Genomic DNA, 21,782 nt, shown 5'->3' on the forward strand with positions numbered 1-21,782 from the left:
AGAGTACAACAAACTGTACAGTAATCTGAGGACTCCATCCAATTCACAGACTTTAACAGTCTTCTAGTCTGTAAGGTTCTTGTGGTGTCTGGACTTCTCATGTGGATTTGGGAACAGGTTCGTCCAATGCATTCTGGTCCTTTCCAGAGCAGTAAGAAAGGGTAACTAATTTATGAAAATGGAGTGCTTCTGCTTTAGGCCTTTGCCTCTGCTTCTGATAGATGTTGTGGATCATTCCAGGTATTCATTTCTTTTCTTGCTGCTCTTCAGAACTAAGAATTACTGATGTAAATGACTTGTAAAGTATCATTAAACCAAAGAAGTTATTGTAGTTCTTTGGACTGAAGTTTTTGTTGCAAAATTAACTGTAGAAGGATTTTGCCTATGTTGGCATTCTTTTACAGGATTAACCATCAAAATAAATAAGATAATATTCAATAATCTGTAATATTTATTTGCATAATTTTTTGTGTGTATCTTAATGATATTTACAATATATAATCTTTATTTTGAATTTCAGTACATTGGGTTTAGATTTCAAATACAGTTACCAAGGTAGCATTGAAAGAAACTTATTACTTAAGCTACACACATTCTATAAATATGAATTTTCATAGGCAAAAAAATGTGACTTGAATTATTTCTGATTTTAAATTAAGACTTCTCTAATTTTTATTTCCACATCAGTTTCTAAAATATTGTTTTTCAGTGCATAATAGTCTTTGTGGATACAAATGTTAATTATTTATAGTTTTAATGCAAAGATTCTTTATATATTGTTTTTAGCCTTTTTTACTCCTTAACACACCTGACAGGTAAGACACACTAGTGTTAGTAATAGTGGCCCACACTGAAACCAATTTTAATCACTCCTTCAGTGATTAAATCAGTGATTTAATCACCAAATTTAATCTCTCCTTCAGCCTGGGGTGGTAGATGAGAATTCCCTAGTGGACAGTTCTGGACAGGGATTTTGTCATGCCTCCGCATCAGAGGCTGGCATTTCTTCTTCCTTTCTCCTTTCAACTTCTTCCCATTAAAAAGTGGTTAATAATTAAGATTACCCCATTTTTTAAAATTTGCTTTTTCCACAGGAATACAACCATTTATAAAGGATATTTGAATAGTTCTCAGACTATTCATAGAATTTTACTGCTGGATGTAATAATTCTGCTTTCTGAGGTCACTGGTCATTTTCTAACAAGAAATTATTGGAAAACTTTGGTGTTTCTCTAGACCACACTTCCCTAGAAAACATCAGAGGGGCACAATGCCCACATTCATTTTCTTCTATTAAAAATATTTTAATTATAGAAAATACACAGTTATCTGGTTTATGTTAATCCTATAGGCTTACAGTAAAATTGGTTATGCAATCATTTTTAATTGTCTGCTGCTGTTGCTTTTTTAAAATAAGTGAGTGGTTATTTTACCTTGACTTTTTTAATATACTATTTTAGGAATTAATGACATATATAAAATAAAAAATAAAGCAAATGAGGTTCAAAACGAAATAATAAAATTTACTCTATTTGGAATGAACTTACTTTTATGCAGAGTTCCACAGAAAATCCCCCAAATTTCTTTTATCATCCTTTGTTGATCTCCCTGTTATGAAACTAGAAAATGCAAGTACCGCAGGTTGGCCAGCAGAGGGCGCTTTGACATTTATAAAGAGAATGGAATGTCACTGTTCCAGGGTGGACGATTATAACGTACAGGGTGAGTGTGCCATGTGTGAATACACAGTGCGCATGACTGTGAGTGCATGTGTATATTTTGATTTATATATTCGTTCACGTGAAGATTTTAAAATTCCACCCAAGCTAATGAGCTTACCAACCTGCTTGTTTTCAGACTTTAGTACCTTCTTTCTCATATTCCCCCATATGTTCCACTCCTTAGGTTTATCCGGTGACATTATGCTTTGGAATATATTGTGGATATATTTTGCATAGATCATCTTCTGTAGGAGGGGTTTAAAAATTGACCTTTATAAAACAGCCTCCTTCTTTCTGGCCCAATCTGTTAGTGCACTTTTTTTGTTGTTGTTTTGTTTTCCCTTTTTATAGACCGAAGTCCAATCTTAGATTTGGTCTATAGTAATCTCTGTAAAAATGCCACAAAATTTATCCTTGCACTTGAGAACCAGAATAATGTTCTATAATACTAACCTCTAGAAATTTAGAGATTTTTAGAACCTCTAGAAATACATACCACATAGACCTTGAGAGCTTAGTGGGAAAGATAATTGATGTAGCAGTCTGCAATAATACTGTGGGAGATCACCCATACTGTTACAGGATTGCTCTGAATTAAGATAGCTCTCCTTTACATCTATATTTTTTCTAAATTTAGTTACATTAATTATTGGGAAGTAGGAATACTACTACGGCAATCCAAAAGGCAAATATTATTATGAGCTGAGAAAGAGAGATAGAGAGAGAGAGAGAGAGAGAGAGAGAGAGAGAGAGAGAGAGAGGGAGAGGGGGGAAGAGATGCTGTTACAGATGCTGATATTGGTGTTTGTTAAAGGATAATATAGGTTTGTATTTTATATGAAACCCACCAAGAGCCATCTAGGTTAGTTATATGACCTCCAATTGCATAATAGTTCTAGGAGGGTGACTGTTCATATCTCAGGAGTGAGAATGTAAGTATTTTGATGGAGAGAAACCTCTTTACTGCGCAGCTAATACATGTTGGATTTATTTTCATGACATCTTTTTATGACTACAAGCCTAAAGCTTTTTTAGCAGAGTTTTAACAAAAGCAGTGGTTTTAATTTGATCATTAGACCTTACCTTCTCTATTTTGGCATATGAATGAGAACTAGAAGCTAAGAATGAGTTGGTCAGGTCATATTACTGAGAAAACCAAGCACTGGGGTATTGTCCTCACCCTCAGAGAGTTTATAATCCCATTCAAGAAAACAAGTTTTATGTCCTCAAAGAGAGACAGTAATCTATCTCTAGCAAAAGAGAAGGTATTAAAGGATGAGGGGAGAAGTCTGGTGAGAGAAGGAAGACTTAGAGAAAGCTTACCAGAGAGGAGGAATGTGAGACAGTTCATCTGCACCTTGAAGGTCCTGTGTTGGACCTGTAAACAGAAGTGGTAGCCAACACTTCCCGTTACACGGACACCATGAGCAAAAGTGCAGGTATAGGAAAGTTCAAAATGTGTTGTGTGTGTGTGTGTGTTTGTTGAGGGGATATTGATAATGGAGGAGGCTATCCCTATGTGGGAGTGGGGGGATATGGGTATTCTCTCTACCTTCCACTCAATTTTGCTGCAAAACTAAAATTCTAGGAAAGAAAATCTATAAAAAATTCATCCGGCTATAATAAACACATCAAAATCCAGCTGTAAGAAACATAGCAAAGTTTTATAAAAAGTGTGGGTAGGGCAACAGTTGGATTAGAGGGGAACATTTATGGAGGAGGGTGGCTAGAGATAAGGCTTCTAGGATCAATGAGAATTAGTGGGTTTCTCTTACTATGATTTTTACAAAGCCTTGTCCTAAGGCAAAACAATACTTAAATGTTTATCATTCGTTGTTTGGACAATTATGGAATATTAGCCCAAAGCATGTGTGATTATTTCAGATGGCGTTTGTGGGAAAGTCCTTAGTTAGAGGGATGTATCCATCAGGGTGCTGGAATGGGCTCCTTCCAGCTTGCAGGAGCCCAGTGTGCAAGTGTCTTCCCAGTTCCACTTGGTGACGTCATGCTGGTAGCTTGAAATCAGCCATGGTGGGAATATGAATACCAGCAATATTGGCAAACGCTTTAAAATTGTCGCTGTTTTCTCCCCAAGAGCTGCTATTGAATATTTACCAGGATACCTCTAAACAAATCTCTCCCCATACTTTCCTCAGGTCTACTTAACTTGAATAGCTCTTCCTTAAGGGTGCCTACCAGCCAAAGAGGTTTCCAGTTCATCGTCTTCTATCTTGCCACTTTGGATTGCCAAGACTTACTTCCCATGTGGTCATCAGGCTTATCACTCTTAACTGACTCTGCTCTTGGACTTTTTGCCTCTGCTGCTGACTAGCAATGAATGAATGGGTCACTCTAGTGGGTATGGTTATCCCCACAACCCTGTACTTGAATCATCATCTTTCCCTTTGAGACCCAAGTCCAAAGGCTAAAGGGCATGGATGATACAATTTCAGCCAACATCAATATACACAATTCCAATTTAATTCTGGCTGAAACATTTCAGCAGTGTGAATTCTATAAACAGGAGCACAGGAGCTCCATGGATAGCGACGTGGGCCTGTGGTTCTAGGAGATTTTTTTTTTTTCTCTTTGGGGAACTCATTTCCTAGAAGCTTGGATCCAGGAGAGAATATGCAAGGTGGGTGGAGGTGGCTTCTCTCCATTCTGTGGGAACACATGTTCCCCAGCACAGAGAGCAGGGTCTGACAGACCAAAATGTTAGCGTGTGTGTGTGTGTGTGCGCACGCACACACACAAATCCATATACAGATGCTGAAAATAAAAGTCCCCTATCTCCTCTCAAAAAAGATTATTTCAAAAGGAAAGGAATTAGGTGTTATTAGTATGACAGTAAGCACACTTAAGAAGCTCATGAGTCTGTGTATGTGCCCATACGTGCACATGTGTTTGAAGCTTTAGGGGTGGTCTTTGCTGTTCCAGACTTTGGAGATTATGCAACTGGAGGGAAGGTGGGGATAATTGAAGAAGTGAAGCTGATGTGCGTCATGAGGTCAGAACTAGAATAAATATACCATTATCTGGCAAGTGAAAGTAGACTATCTGCAGACCCTGTAAGCACTACCTCTCAGGAGAATGGGTCTGTTGGTGCCCTTCCTCTTTCTCAGTAGCACAGAGGCTTGGCCCCCTTCCTAATGTAATGCAAAACGATTTTCCAGCAAAGAGACTGAGAGCCTGAGGGGAGGGGTAAGAGGAGAAATATTTTGTGGAGTTAGACATGCATCTTAGGCTGAAAATAGGAGGGACACTACCAGGTAGGGGTAGAAGAACCAATCTGTATCTTCTTATCTAGTGAAACTCACTCAGTTCTTGGGCTGAATAAACAGTATACTTATCAACTAATTGTTATAATAGCATTTCTCCAGCAGAGGGCATACTTTACATTGGAATAGATCTAAAAAGGCTTTCAAGGAAGAGGTTTTTTTCAATTGAAATTTTTTAATTTCAATTTTCTTTGGCTTCTAAATGGTTTAAAAATATTTTAAAGTATTTAAAGTTCCAGAAGATGTTAAATATAAAATTTCTCAGATTCAAGTTAATATTTCTTCCATATTAGTAAGCTATTCAAGATGTGATTATAAAATGAGGCAGTTTTTTTCCATGGCTTATGGACTGGTCTTAGACACTATTATTGTAAGCAAAGCTGTTCTGTACTGTGTTGTTTACAAAATTATTCTAGAAATCCTATCTTTTAACTGGATGAGAATTGTTTTTCTTCATTCCAATAGATTTTGATAGGAATAACTGCTTTTCTTTAACAGGAATCACCAGTGTTTTCTAATCTGTTTCATAGCTAGCTTTGATATTTTTCCTAGAGGAAATGACACCTATCTAAAAGTTAACTAAACTTATTATATAATCTAACTCTAATATTCAAAGCTCATTTAAACAGCAACTTCATGAGAATTTAAGATTTGTTTCTCTTAAAGATTTATTTCCTTGATCTAACAGAATCATTCTCAAGATAAAGGAGAAAGTAGAAACTGCTATCTATATTTTAAAAAATTTTAAAGATTAAGTCACTTGTCAGCAGTGGCTGAGCTCAGATCTGGAGACTGATCTGTTTGACTCCACAGCACATGTTCTTTTCATGGGAACACCCAGTCTCCAATTGACTATTTATCTGATCTATTTTAAAATCATAGACACATGACTATTCATTAGGACATAAGTCCAGATTGATACTGTGAAAAATATTGATACAAAGAATGAAACATGATAATCCTATATAATCAACTGTAGGAATTCTTGGCTTATAAACTCAATAGGTTGGCTTAATTTTGTCATCACATAACACATTTTTTTTTTTTTTTTTTTTTTTTGCGGTACGCGGGCCTCTCACTGTTGCGGCCTCTCCCGCTGCGGAGCACAGGCTCCGGACATGCAGGCCCAGCTGCTCCGCGGCACGTGGGATCCTCCCGGATCGGGGCACGAACCAGCGCCCCCCGCATCGGCAGGTGGACCCTCAACCACTGCGCCACCAGGGAAGCCCCACATAACACATTTTTGATCTGGCTTTTTGGTGTGTGTGTGTGTGTGTGTGTGTGTGTGTGTGTGTAACATGATTTCTTTAGGTGAATGCAGGAAGAAAATCTCTGGGAAAGGTATTCTCAATGTTATGGGAGAGAATATATTTTCTTTAATTATTAGAGTCATTTCGTTTAGTACTTCTTTTTCTATGAAATCCAAAAAAATATCAAATGAATAAGAATTTGCTGCCAAGGAAACAAAATTATTTTCGTGTTGAGAAACTGGAGATTTATATATCCTTAAAATGACAAAGAAATAGACCTCTGTATGTTCACTTTCATTTTCATAATGATCTCTAGCCAAATTATTGCAGTTAACTTTAATTAATTTTAATTTTTAGGAAGGATAGAAACGCCCTTCTTTTATTTGTGTGCAGAAAATGTTTAAAACTTAGTGCAGATGTTTAATCAGCTATACTCCAATATAAAATAAAAATTATAAAGAAACAGTGTGGATGTTTAAAAGTAATGTAAGTGAAAGTTTGTGGGTGAAATCAGAGATGTTAGTTAGCAAAATAAAATAATCTCTAACTTTTTTCCTGGAAAGATAAGCTACTTCAAGATTGATAGAAAACTTGACATTACAATGAAAACTTAAAAAAAAAAACCTTTCATTTCACTTAACACTATGGATACAGTACTGTTTTCTTGTTTACAAAGCTTTACAATGATCACCAGCCATGCCATGCATTGGGCAAAAAGCACTGGAATTTCATTTCTTTTTATGGCCGAGTAATATTCCATCGTATATATGTGCCACATCTTCTTTATCCATTCATCTGTTGATGGACACTTAGGTTGCTTCCATGTCCTGGCTATTGTAAATAGTGCTGCAATGAACATTGTGGTACGTGACTCTTTTTGAATTATGGTTTTCTCAGGGTATATGCCCAGTAGTGGGATTGCTGGGTCGTATGGTAGTTCTATTTTTAATTTTTTAAGGAAACTCCATACTGTTTTCCATAGTGGTTGTATCAACTTACATTCCCACCAACAGTGCAGGAGGGTTCCCTTTTCACCACATCCTTTCCAGCACTTATTGTTTCCAGATTTTTTGATAATGGCCATTCTAACTGGCATGAGGTGATACCTCATTGTAGTTTTGATTTGCATTTCTCTAATGATTAGTGATGTTGAGCATCTTTTCATGTGCCTCTTGGCCTCTAGTCGCAGGGCAGGAATAAAGAGGTAGGCATAGAGAATGGACTTGATGACGTGGGGTGGGAGGGTGAAGCTGGGGCAAAGTGAGAGTAGCATCGACATATATACACTACCGAATGTAAAATAGTTGGCTGGTGGGAAGCAGCAGCATAGCACAGGGAGATCGGCTCTGTGCTTTGCGATGACCTAGAGGGGTGGGATAGCGAGGATGGGAGGGAGGCTCAAGAGGAAGGGGATATGGGGACATGTGTATGCATATGGCTGATTCGCTTTGTTGTGCAACAGAAACTAACACAGTATTGTGAAGCAATTATACTCCAATAAACATCTATTTAAAAAAACAAACCTCAGAAGTCACAGGAAGAGAAAAACTGGAGTTGCTCATCTTAACCATGAAAAGTTTTCATTTGTTACTTTGAAAATAAACTTTATTAAGTTGCTTAGAAAAAAAAAAAACAGTGGAATGGTAGACTTGGATTCAGAAAATGAGACTCCCAGCTCTGCTCCATTCTAGCTGTGTGATCTGGATAAATCATTTAACCTCTCTGAGACTTGGTTTCTCACCTATGAAACTGAGGTGATAATAGGTATCTACCACTTAGGATGTTGAGAGCTTAAAATATCACTTGCATTACATCTGTGGAAGCACTGAGCTCAGTGTCCTCTGACACATTGCAGATTTGTCTGCTAAATCAGAATAATCCAGATAATAAACTTAATTAATAATACCCTATTTTGGTAGTAACTTTCTTTAATATTCATAAATTATTCATGCACATTGCATTAAGCAGGTCTCCCAAACCTTATGTATGTTGGAACAAAGCTTGGGGAAAATCCTGACTTTACATATACACGGAGGAGTTCTAAGATAGTGATTAGAAAATGAAATGAAAATCAAGTATAATTTCCATGTGGATTATACTTAGTGGAAAACTTAAAGATACAGTGTCCAGTTTTAGATAATATTTGTTAGTGTTTTTCAGTGTTTTTGGCATTGTCTTCAGTTCTCAATACCACATTTAAAACAAGTGAAAAGCATGTCAAAATTCACTTTTTTTGCCTTAAAAATCTTGGTCTCTCTTTCTAGATCTAGAATTATCCTTGCAGTGACATTTTCCCATCTCATTTTACACCTTGCCTTTTCCTTACAACTCATATTCTCTTTTCATCAGTACATCTGCCCAAAACGCTCTCCTACTTGACAGTTCTATCCCACACTCGCCTCTGAGTTCCTAACAAGGCATACCTCTGGGAATTGCAAAGTGCCATATTTAAAATCTCTCAGTGAGATATACAGGCTTTCCCGTGTGATCATAAGGGATTCCTCAAATCTGAGTTTCAAAGCTAATCTACGACAACTGGTAAGCACAGTATTTTCACATGAGTATATTTGTGTTGTGCTAATATATTTAAACAGTATGTAAGTCCGTTGACAATTTTTTTTTTTTACAAATTTCTTATAAGCTTCCTTTTAACTTTTAAGAAAGCTATCTTACATATTTAATTGGCATTGGCTGTAATTCCATTATATTTCCCAAGCTAAATGGGCTTATCCAAGTTGGAAGGGAGATGTCACAGACACACGTCACAGATGTTCAATGGAATAGTAGTCGGCAATAAAAAGGAACAAATTACTGATATAAACAGCAATGTGGATGCATCTTGAACGTCTCATGCTAAGTTAACAAAGCCAAACAGAAAGGCTACATATTGCCTGAATTCATTAATATGATATTCTGGAAAAGGTAAAACTCTAGGAACAGAAACCAAGTCAGTGATTGCCAGGGGACCGCAGGAGGGCAGTGACAACAAAGGGGCTTGAGGGGATTTTGAGGTGACGGAAAAATCTTGATGGTGATGGTGGTTACAAAACTATACATTTGTCAACTCATCAAACTATCCACCTAAAAAGAGTGATTTTTTTTACAGTATGGAAATTATACCTCAACATACCTGACTTAAAAAATGAAATAACCAGTTAAAGAAAAAGAAGATACTTGTAGTTTTAAGGAGTTGTATGTTGTCCCTTTCCAGAGACATTTTATTGATAACATACTATCTGTCTGTTTTTCACCCGTTTCTATTTCCAGTTTAAATATGTGACACTCAGACTAGTTTTACAGAGCTTAAGCCTTCTTTAATATAATTTATTTAGTGCATTTTGAAGCTTTAGCATAAAATAATAATTATCTAACACATATAAATATTATGAAATATTATTAATTGTAAAGATATTTTATATATATATTTATTTATTTATTCAAGCTGCACCGAATGGCTTGCAGGATCTTAGTTCCCCAACCAGGGATTGGACCCAGGCCCCAGCAGTGAAAGCACGGAGTCCTAACCACTGGGCAGTCAGGGAATTCCCAAGAGATTTTTAAATGACATCTTGCCCTAGTAATCCACCAACTACTTGAATTTAATTTCATTTTCCAATCACCAGTAATTAAAGTGCAAAGAGCTTGTTGTACCTAATATTACTCCATGGCTGTCAAATCCTGTGAGATAAATTGTGCTAGCTCCATTTTATTTTTTATTTTATTCATTTATATTTATTTTATTGAAGTATAGTTGATGCACAATATTTATATAGGTTACAGGAGTACACAATTTTTAAAGGTTATAATGTTTATAGCTATTGTAAACTATTGGCTATATTCCCTGTGTTGTACAATATATCCTGTAGCTTATTTTGTAATAAGCTATTTTATAATAGCCTGTGCCTCTACTGGCCCCATTTTAAATAAGGGGAAGGAAGTTAGGCTCACAGCATTGCCAACAGAAAATTTCACAAGTCTTTCTAATTCCAAAACCAACATCTGTAACCATCCTTCATTTATTTTTACCAGTTTAGCAATAGTTCTGATCCTTGCGGGTGGGATTGCATAAATCCTTGGAAATAAACTGTAAGGAGGGAAGTTTTTCCTTGACGGAAGGAAGGTTTTCAAAAGGAATTGATACTGAGTACTGAAAAGAAAAAAATCAGGATTAATAAGTGAAAGACGTACCCTTGACCCTCATATTAATTGTAATTCTTTGATGGAAGCTTAGTTTACGTACAGTAAAGAAAAAAAATTATTTCCAACTTCACGTAAGCTCCTAGTGCCACTGCAATGCCAGGCTTTCATGATATTCTTCCTGAGTAAATTCTTTGTGAGATTTTATGTGTATCACTGAACTGCTATTTTCATAACCTATCAGTAGAGCCATGTACTTCATTAATTCATTAATTTTTTTCTATAATTTATTAATTCTCTACCATTTTACATGAAAATGACTCAATGGTTTCTATATAGTACTTTTGTTTAAATGACATTATCAGGCCTAGATCTTCTTTTTTTGGACAAAATGTACACATAGGGGGACGACAAAAGTCATAAACCCTTACAAATTTGCATGACCTCTCACATTGGATGAATGGTACTTTAAGTAGGTAGATATATGTATTTGATTCAGTCCCCGACAGCTGCTCATCCATAGTGGAGTTTTTAAACGTCGCTTGCCAGAAACTCTTACCTTTTATTCGTAGTCGTCTGGGTGTGCCTTCTCCACTTGCATTGAACTGTATGTACTGTGTGCTGTAGAGGTGTGCAGTTAAAATACGTTTATTCTCAGAAATATTTTTAAAATATTTTAAAATGTTTTCCTTTGCAGAATCAGACACAAGTTTGGCAGAAGGAAGTGTCAGCTGCTTAGATGAAAGTCTTGGACATAACAGCAACATGGGCAGTGATTCAGGCACCATGGGAAATGATTCAGGTACTGCCTAACTGTTGTGTAAACCTTAAAAAGTGTGAAATAAGACACCATATAGTGGAAAGCATGGGGGCTGTTCATACCCTCCCTAATGTATTTATGCAATTAAAGCAATTCTTTTCTACAGTTGAAGTAGTTTTGGAACTTTGCCATTCACTTTCTTTAAAAGTACAACTTACAAAAGTCTTAGAATCAAGCTCTCTAATTTTGATCCAGCACATAGCTTTTTGGTCTGGCATATGCCATGTTCCATAGAATCATGTAATCTATGTTATTTATGTGATCTGTTTCAATTAATCTGACTGCTTTCAAATTATGTACTCAATTTTGTACATTTATTTCCAATCCCTAATTTTTTAAAATTAAAATACATTATAAATAAAAAATACTATCAATAAGATGAGTATGACTGTAGTTAATGGCATATAATAAGTCCTTCTTAAAATAAGAGCTAGAATTTACACATATAGTTAAAAGAATTTCAATTTGTATGAACACCTCTTTAATTGAGTTTGCAAAATATTTTCATCATTAAATGAGAAATTTACTAGGTATTTCCCAAATTGTTCCTCATATCAGTTGAATATCCCGCCAGCAATAAATAAGAGTGCCTCTTCCCAATCCCCACACTTCAGCAAGACTTCCTGTTATCAGACTCCCCAACTTTTGTCCGTCTGATCGATTTCAAATCTCTTCTTTCTGTTCTTTGAATGTGCACTTCCATTATTATTACTGAGGTAAAATGTTAACATCTTTTAAGAATGGATGATGGGTCCTTGGATGTCTGTTACACAACTTTCTAATATTTGGCTATATGTTTGAAATATTTTATAATTAAACTTAACAAATTAGCACAAACAAAAAACAATGTTTTGCAATGTGGCCAGCTAAGAGGCAGCAGCAAAATGGCAAATTAAGACCAAATTACTTCATTCTTCATTCGTTCTGTGATTGAGTTGTAGAAAACACGGAGAAAATATTGTGTACTTTAGATTATCCTGCATTGTCAGAAGGATTCTAGAAATTTACATCTACAATAGGCCTAAAGGGGCAAAGCAGTTTACATAAAGATGGCCATCTGCCCTAAAAGCTTTCCCAATTGGAATGTATCACCTCTTTTATTTAAATGCCCTTTTCTCTTAGTAACACCACTGAATCTCTTAGAACAAGTTGGTTTGAGGAAACACAATTCACCAAATGTCAGTCATAACTTTAATGTTAATTAAAAAGGGTTAATTAATTTTCTGTTCAATTTAGTCAGTGCTTATTAAGTTCTTGCCATGTGCATATTTCTGTAGATTGTATTTGTTTTTTCTATGCTTGTTATACAACTGTTAAATTTAACATTTTTATTAAATGCTATTGATGCTAGAACTCAAAATATACTTTAGCTAATATTTAACATCTTTATGGTTGCTTTAAGCTTCTGAACCTCATCCTAATTTTTGTTTGTCTAAGTAAGGGCTTTTCAACAATATTCATTCATTTAATAAATATTTAATGGATATTCTCTATGTGCCGGGAATTTTGTCAGTTTAGAGCTGTTAGCAAATGTAACTATTTACTGATTTTCAGTCTTCAATGTGGCATGAAAGACATGATAAATCTGAATGCAGCCTACTTTTAAAAAGCAAATACATTTTCAAAGGCAAATACATTTGAAGACAAACACATTTTTAAAGGGCACTCGTTGAAGCTCTGGATGGTCAGTGTTTAGGAACAAAGACTAGTGGGTATGAAATTGCATAGTGGGTAGCAAAATTCTGAAATTATAAAATTCTGAAATTCCTTTCCCTCAGGTGCATGATATAGGCTGAAGTGGAAATCAATTCAAAAGCAGGTTTATGTAAACTGTGAATTATTAAACACATATTGAATCACTGAAAGCCTTGCAGTGTTTGGGATTATGTTTTAACTTCTGAGGTTGACATCAAACGGACCCTATTCCACATGCCCTTTGTCCACCTTCAGAGGTTACATGATGGGCCATAAGGATCATGGACGAGACATTAAGTTCCTTCTTAGAAATATTATTATGCCCTAGTAAAGCATAATTAGTGGCACTTTTAAAGTTTAAATATTCTAATTATACTATGGGAGGCTTTTTTGTTTTTCTGTTTCTCATTCTCAGAGAGATATACTGCTTCTCTCAAAGTGGCAATATTTTTGGCAGTGCACATTGGCCTGATATATAAAAAGTGTTTCCTTACTATTTCGAGGTAATATCTGTTAATATTTCTCCAGCTGGAATGGTGTATTTTTCTGGGGTTACATACTATAGGTAAAGGAATACTTTGTCGATTTCAAACACATGCAGTGACAGACCTTTTCTCTCCAAGAATAACTCAGCTGTCAAAATCAATGTGAGAATGAAATTTGCCACATGGTGTAGTTCCAATAGAATGTTATTATTTAAGCCCTATTTGATTTCATTTTTTGACCATTTGTATGGTATAGTATAACTTTAAGGTCTTTGATTAATATTTGTTGTAGAGGATGGGCACAATGTTATTCAAAGACTGTGCATATTTTAAATACCATTTTCGTTGTTGCATTTAATTGATTTTGCTTTTCAAAGAGAGCCAAAAACAACAAACAAACAAAACCCAAACATTTTTTTTTTTTTATAAAGGAAATTGGCTCCTGGCTTCTTGATACCAGCCCAATTCTCTCCTTCTGGTGGCAGAGAAGAGAAAATTCTCTTTTCGTTGCTTATGTGGATACATTCTTCCATCCCTATGTCAGAGGATGTGATAAGGCAAGAATCGGGCTGAATATTTAGCACTCACCCAGCTCTTTTTCTTTGGATGCTATCCTCACAATGAATCCAGCTCTAATTTTTCCATATTCACTCTGTGCCTCTCTTTTAAACTTGGGGGCACCCATCAAGTTTCCTGGACTTGACTCAAAAAAATATGGAAGATATTGAGCTGTCCACTAGCCAGATATTTTCAATGGCAGTAGTGGAGTGCCCTAGCCTCTGAAGTCCTTGAAAACAAGGACTGTGTTCTTGGGAGTGCCTGGCATTTAGTAGGCACCCAGTAAATGTTTACTTCGGAATGAATTAGTGGTACATGACTAGATAAGTAACAGTAAACATCATGCATTTGGTTCAAGAATTAAATTTTGAGCACAATAGCTCTTAACTCTTCTTAAGCGTATTAGTACAACAAATATCTAATATACATGAGGGATATTGATGTCTTACTCACTTGACATCATTTTAGATTCCTGGAAAAGAGACTTAGAAAATTGGTCTCAGTTTCTCTTTTTAATTTTTGTTACCCAAGGATATAGTAGTGAGCATGAAAAAGAAAAGGGGAAAATGATTATTAAAAAAGTACATGCAACTATTTTGAGGGAAGCTGAATTTTATTATTTTCTTAAATCTATGAAAAAATGTACCTAGAGTGAAATTAAACAGAGAGAATTTGCTAATATCTTTTAATAAATTTCCTGCCTCAAATGGCAATTTAGCAAAAGTAAATTCCTGGATCTTGGTGTTAAAACACAATTTAAAATACATCTTCCTTTGCAAACATTCTGGCTCTTTGGTAAAAGTTAGGTGGCAAATGCTCAAAATATAGGTGGAATATTAGAATTTTGATAATCTATAAAAGCCACTTAGAGAAATAATGATATTCTTAAATCAACTTGAATCTTACATAAATATAATAAAGATGAATTATAATTGCTATAGAGTTCAAAACAAGCATGGAAAGAAAACTTGTCAATGTATGTTTTTAAAAGCTGGTGATCTTGAATGAGTTTTTCCTGACAGTCATAGTAAATGAATCAGCAGATGAGCCAATGATAACGTAAATGTATTGCATGTGTTTACTCATCTATACAGAAGACAAATTTCCTGCCAGGTTAGTAGATGACCCTTACTAAGTGGTGTTTGGTGTGAATTTTCCTACCTGTTCAGATAGTGCTATAACAGCAAGTTAAAACCCAGTTAAATAGAATCATCCAGTTCCTGAAACGGAACAATCAGCAACTTTTTTGAAGTTAATGGGATTATGTTAGTTTAGTTTTATTGCAATCATTGATAAGAGAAAGAACGCTTACTTCACGTGTAATGAAATACTGATAAGTGCTGTCATTTCATTTTTTCTGTAATTACGTAAAGCATAAGATGGGCTTTTAAATTGATGTAATATTTATTTTACTGCATTCCACATGGTAAGTTATACATTTTTAGATCTTTTCCCCTGACTGATTAGATAAATATGGTCACTTCTAAACAAAATATATTTAAACCAAGATATATTATAATGATTTGATTCTAATGTTTATAAAATTAATGTATGTTAGTACTTATTTTATCAGTATTTTAAATTTAGAAATCTATGTTAATTGGAAATATTTTTAATATATTGTGCTTTGAGTTTCAGGAAAATATGAATACGTGGAGACATACTTATAAAGAAGTGATAAAAATCACATTCAAAACCAAATGGCAAAATTAGTTACAATTCAGTTAAAACCAACAAAATCGTTTTTCATCTTTCAGTGAAAATATAAAAATTAAAGGCTAGCACGGGAGGTTTTCCTTTTCCCTAAATATTGCTTCTGTTTAATCTGTTTGTCTTAAATGGCAAAAATGGGATTTGGGGGAAACCATTTTTAGATATTTGAGATAGATGATAGATAGATAGATAGATAGATAGAAGTGCTCTTTGGTATTTGGTTTGTCAGGTAAAGTTTTTCAAATGAAGGAAAGTAGCATCAGCTCTAATACTTCTCTGCAATAAAAAGTGAAGGGAAATACAGAACAAGGAGGACTAATGAGTCCTACTTTCCCAGTTCCTCTTGATCTGTTGGTGGAAAGGCTAAGAGAAAAAAGTGGGGCAGAATGGTTTCACAGAGAAATGGCAAGTCTGATGCATTAAGAACCATAAACTGCCAAGTCTGCACCACAGTCATTTCCACTTGGCTTTGCCCACTCTGTGAAAAGACTCTTCTGTGTTGCCCCCTCCTAGGCCTCCATCCTGTTAATTCATTCCCTCTGTACCCCTATCTCCCCAGGCCACTTCCATAGCGCTTGGGTTGTATCCTGCAGATGCAGAGAGCTGACACGCATTTGGTACAGAAAATAGAAATTTGGTTTGGACCACACGTGAAAGGGAATTTAAGCCACAATATTTGTGTTCAGTTTCAGGCCTCCTAGCCTTAGTTATTTTGTTGCCTATTTCCTTATTTTTCTTCCTTTTCATCTCCTTCAGATGAAGAGAATGCGGTACCAAGAGCATCCCCTGAGCCAGAAATGCATCTCAGGCCTTACCAACTGGAAGTGGCCCAGCCAGCCTTGGAGGGGAAGAATATCATTATATGCCTCCCTACAGGGAGTGGGAAAACCAGAGTGGCCGTTTACATTGCCAAGGATCACTTGGACAAGAAGAAAAAAGCATCTGAACTTGGAAAAGTTATAGTCCTTGTCAATAAGGTATTCAAACAGCACATAAATAGAACATGGTTTATTTTCATTTTATTTTTCTGAAGCATTTGTACAGTGACATTTGTAACAATGGATCACACATTTAGTTTAATTAGGAAAAATGTCAAAGTAAGTATTTTAAATCTTTGCTTTTCCAGCTCTATGTAATATCTCAGTTATTAGCCGTTAAAGTCAATTTTTTTTCTCTTAAGCCAGAACATTAAGTTAAATGGCTGTAACTGAGGTATAAAGAGTATTTTACCCAGATTTTCTTTAAGGTGAACTGGTACTAATTTATCACTGCATATGAACATAAATGACCTCAAAATATCCCTGGAATCTAGGCTTAAACATTGTGTTCTAGAGTCTCTTTAACCACTGACCCTTAGTCAAAAGTGGCAAGTGCTCTTTATTCAGAATATATGCAATTTGGTTTGAAGATGAAGAGAAAATTAAGTGAATATTTGGCTGATTTATATCAAATTAAATCGATAAATAATTTTCAGGTATTTTGTATATGTAAATATATACATATATCGTTCAATGCAACTGAGATTTTCTTTAGTATTTATATCTTAGGATTTTTGAAGCCTATCTTCATAAACAGGTATAGGTCTCCTTCATTTTAAACAAAATCTAGTTACCTGAGCTTTATTCAGATACATCAGAGTTTATTAATTTATAAATTTGCCAATTGGGGATATTAATCTTTGCCATTTTATGGAGTAAAATTGAGTACACTTTTCCATGACCAGAAACAGTCTTTTTTCCCATTACTTATGGTAACTAGATTCTCATTTACTCCTTTACAGAAATTATAGTAATAGACTATATATGTAACTTTCCTCTATTTTTTGGATTTCTATTATGCTGAAAGTTTTAGTTGCAACCTGCTTTTCAGTACTAAAGAAACATACTCAGAATCCACTATCTTAATGATTTATGTCATGTAGCTCCAAATGTACTTTGTATGTACATGCTAAGCCTAAAGATTGCTCCTTTATTCTTACATGCCCACTATTAGAACAGTTTTTGTGTATGTGTGTGTGTGTGGTAACGGTGATACGTTAGAATTTTTTTCCATAGCTTTTCATGTATTTCCTTTATTAAGGATATTATCTTTTGGAATAAAAGAAATCCAGGTGTTAATACAATTTCTACCTACCAGTAATTTGATCTCGGGCAAATCACTAACTTCTCTTACTTTAGTTTCCTCATCTGTAAAGTGAATAAAAGAATACTACCCTATACAGGGTTGGAAGTTTAAATTAGATAATCTATCTAAAGCCTAAGAGTGACTCAGTAAATATTAGTTCTTTCTTCCATCCCTTCTTCCATTATAACTAATAAAGTGGAATTCCTTAACCAGTGAGCAGGGTCTTAAGTGCCAGGTCCAGAGAAGAGAACAAAGTTAATTGGATTTGAAACCACTTAAGCTGATGCTCTTGATACCATTTGAACATTCTGCCATTTCCTCAAACTCATTCCCTTCATCTACTCTCCCAAAGAGCTCTCCTTCCCTACTTGCCTGTCTCTCTGTTCGTTATATTATCTCCTCCGAAGCACATAGCCTCAAAACCTATGAATTATTTTTGATTCATCACCTTCCTTTTCTTCCCTTATCGGGTCACCGCATCATCGACTATTAGAGTTGAAAGACTCCTTCGAGATCCAGTTTTTATCCATTGCTGAGTGGTTCTCTCACTTCTGCTGAGTAACTTCTCATATCAAGGAGGTCCTCCTCCTAACAAGACAGCTCAATCCATTCTTTGAACAACTGTCGCTGCTGGAAAGCCCTACCTGCATTCATCAAAATCTGTTTCTCTGGAATACACACTGATTTGTTAGTGTTCGTTCCTCTGTGATTATACAGAGTAAGCTGAGCCTTAATTCTTCTGCCTTATGACAACCCTTCACATAGAGAAGGAAGGCTTGCATCATGTGACCCTAAAGTGATTTTTCTCTTAGTTTCCTGGGATAAATACTTCCAGTTGCTTTATACGTTCTTCATATAACATGGTTTCCAGACTTTTCATCATCCTGAGAGCTCATACTTTTCCAAACATTATCTAAAACCCTGTTAAAACACAGTGTCTAGGGCTGGACAAAATACTATAGATATAGTCTCAGTGCAGAGTATAGGAGAGATAAGATGTGACATTTGGTACGTGACTGGGTTTGTCTTTGTCACCAGTTCTGGCACCACAGACTCGTCTGGAGTTTTCTATAACCTAAGAATCCTCAGCTCCTTTTCATTTGAAAATCTGTGAAACTAGGCCTCTCTTGTTATTTTTGTGCAGTTAATTTTGAGCCTAAATGCAAATACTTACATTTATTTTTTTCATATTATTCATCTTGATTGATCTTTTCAGGTCTCATGTTTTTGTATGCATCTCACGCACCTTCCTTTTTGTATAACTCCTTATCCTCTCAGTGCTGTATTCTGGTTGCGAATCTTTCGTCCCATTGGATCGAGGTGATACTTACAAATGCACATTTGCAGCCATGTTTAAATGTTAAATTATCCTCATTAGTTACTCATATTCATTGCATTGTTGTGTAGACATTTAAGGACATGGGTCTAATTCCTGATCTGTTTCCCTGTTGTTTTTCCCTAAGAATTATTAGAAATCCCTCCACTAGATCTTCCGTCTATGTCATAATCGTTTACTTTATTATCCCATTTCTTTGAATTTTAAAGTAATTTCAGCTTTAATTCTTTTTGATTGAGTCAGGTAATCTCAGACCCAATAAGTCAATATAACCTGCGTTCTGTATTTGGCCCAATGGCAAGGTATTATAACCCTTGATCTAGGAAGGAGAAATCCTGTTCCTAACACCATTTACTTTTATCACCCTCCATCCTTTCCAAAGCTATCACCTTTACAGGCAGGGAAAGACGAAAACACCACCTGTGTTCCCAGACTTTCTATTTCCTATCTAGGGCTTCAACATCATGAGAGAGAAGGCCCAGGTTCCTTCAGATGCTATAATGCAGCCCCATATGATTCAGCAGAAGTGGGTAGCAGTTGGGTTTGATTAGTCTTGGCAGGCACTCTGTCACACCTCAGGAAAAGGCTCCAAGAGGCCCACATGCCTCCCAGTTAGCCATGTCAGGCTTGCATGTGGCTCTCTCTGTGTCCTTCAGTAGGAAGTCAACACCACCCAAAGTGAGTCACAGGATTTCCAACACCTGCTACCACCTGTGACACTGTCTTTTTGTTCTGTAGACCAGAAGATGCGGCTTCTTTGGAAGATCTCGGCCCGCCCTTTATGGGCAGAACCTCAGGTTTTTATGCCACTCCATAGTATAGAGATTCTTAAATCATTCAACAACATGAGAGTATTTAAAGACAAATCAAATGCAGATCCTGCCCTCAAGGAATCTACAGTCTAGGAAATGAGAAATATGTATTAATATAATAATAAATATTGTATTACACTTTATATTATCTCATTAAAACCACACAGCTATTCTTTGAAGTAACCATAATTATCTCCATTTTACCAATCAGGAAACAGAGGCTTTGAGGCTTTAATTGGCCTGTCAGGGGTCATCCAGCCAATTAGCAGCAGAGCTGAGACTTGAATGCTTTTCTTCTGAAGTGAACTGGTCCTCCCTTCTGTCATTCTCCACTGCTAGAATAAAAGGATGGTGAAATACCAGGGAAGTTTTCTTAGTACTGGCAATATATCAGCCTCTATTTCATTTAATTTTCATAACAATTCCACCACAGGTTAATATTTTCCTGACGTTATTAACGTGGAAATCGAGATGATTAAGAGCCTTGTCCAAGGTCACACAATAAGCAAGTAGCTGGAGCAGTTGTTTTCAGAGCTCACTTTCTCTCCTCTGGAGCATGCTATCTCCACTAAATTTAATTTTCCTTCTCTTTCCCAGAATCTTTTTTGCTGACTTCCTTCTTAGATTATTTCCTCTTTCTTGTATAAGTAGAAGGAAAAGAATAGTTCTAGAAAAGTGAATTGGAAATGACTTTGTGGAAGAAAGATAAGAGCTGTGGTTCTCAAATTTTAAAAAGACCTAAATGTCATATTGGAAGCTTCATAAAATGGCAAACTTCTGCTTCCCTGGTGGCTCAGTGGTTAAGAATCCACCTGTCAATGCAGGGGACACGGGTTCTAGTCCTGGTCCGGGAAAAGCCCACATGCCGCGGAGCAACTAAGCCATGCTCCACAACTACTGAGCCTGTGCTCTAGAGCCCGCAAGCCACAACTACTGAAGCCTGCGTGCCTAGAGACCGTGCTCTGCAACAAGAGAAGCCACCGCAATGAGAAGCCTGCGCACCGCAACGAAGAGCAGCACCTGCTCGCGGCAACTAGAGAAAGCCCACGCGCAGCAACAAAGACCTAATGCAGCCAAAAATAAATAAATAAATAAATAAATAAATAAATTAATTAATTAATTAAAAAAAGAAAAAAAAGAAGCACAAGCTTCAAGACTCAGTCCCCAGAGATGGTCGGTCCCTAGATTAAGTAGTTCTTGGGTGGGGCTCAGGAATCTGTATTTTCCAAATCTCTGAATTGATTTTGTGGCAAGTAGACAAGAGACTTCACTTTGGGGTTGGAGGTGGGTGGGTAGGCGGGAACCACTAACTGAAAATTTCTCTTTCTACGCTGTGTTATGCTCTCTCACTTACCAAACTTGGTTATTGATTCACTTTGTTTCCTTGGAATTCATGGATTCCATTTAACCCCTTCTCCCCTCCACATTCACTCTTAGAAGCCCTCAACATTTCTACTAAATAATAATACAAAGATGTGTTCTTCCTACATGGCTCTCTCCAGCCAGGAGGATCAGCCAGCCCTTATTTTTCACATAAGTGGAGTTCATCTCAGGTAAAAAAAAAAAAAAAAAAAAAGAATAATGCATACCTTGCAGAAAGATAACCACTGATCACATTATCAGGTAATTAAATTATGAGGAGTATAATGCACATTCTTTGATGTTTGGCCTTGAAACTCTTCCTGCCGACTCTATTTGCCACACTGTACACTCCTGGGCTTCCATTGTACAAATTCTCCTAGGATATGACCTTCAAGATGGCCTGGTTATTCCTTTCCCCAGTATAGGAGCTATTCTGAATGACTAGTGATGTGTAGCCTTGAGGTGTCAACTCAGCCACCTTCAGCAGG

General features: G+C 36.1%; 1 protein-coding gene across 4 annotated transcripts in view; it reads left to right on the forward strand.

The window, feature by feature from the left end:
• The window catches only part of IFIH1 (interferon induced with helicase C domain 1), an 81,775-nt gene that overhangs the window by 16,137 nt on the left and 43,856 nt on the right, over positions 1-21,782 (forward strand). For all 4 annotated transcript variants that reach the window (XM_089916751.1, XM_089916752.1, XM_089916753.1 and 1 more), the window contains exons 4-5: positions 11,087-11,191; positions 16,417-16,637. In XM_089916751.1, the coding sequence (XP_089772877.1) occupies positions 11,087-11,191; positions 16,417-16,637 (326 nt within the window). The remainder of the gene's footprint in view (positions 1-11,086; positions 11,192-16,416; positions 16,638-21,782) is intronic.

This window comes from Delphinapterus leucas, chromosome 8 (assembly GCF_059928025.1).
Source record: "Delphinapterus leucas isolate spDelLeu-1000000601 "Yukka" chromosome 8, BTC_Dleu_Yukka2, whole genome shotgun sequence".
Taxonomy (NCBI): Eukaryota; Metazoa; Chordata; class Mammalia; order Artiodactyla; family Monodontidae; genus Delphinapterus; species Delphinapterus leucas.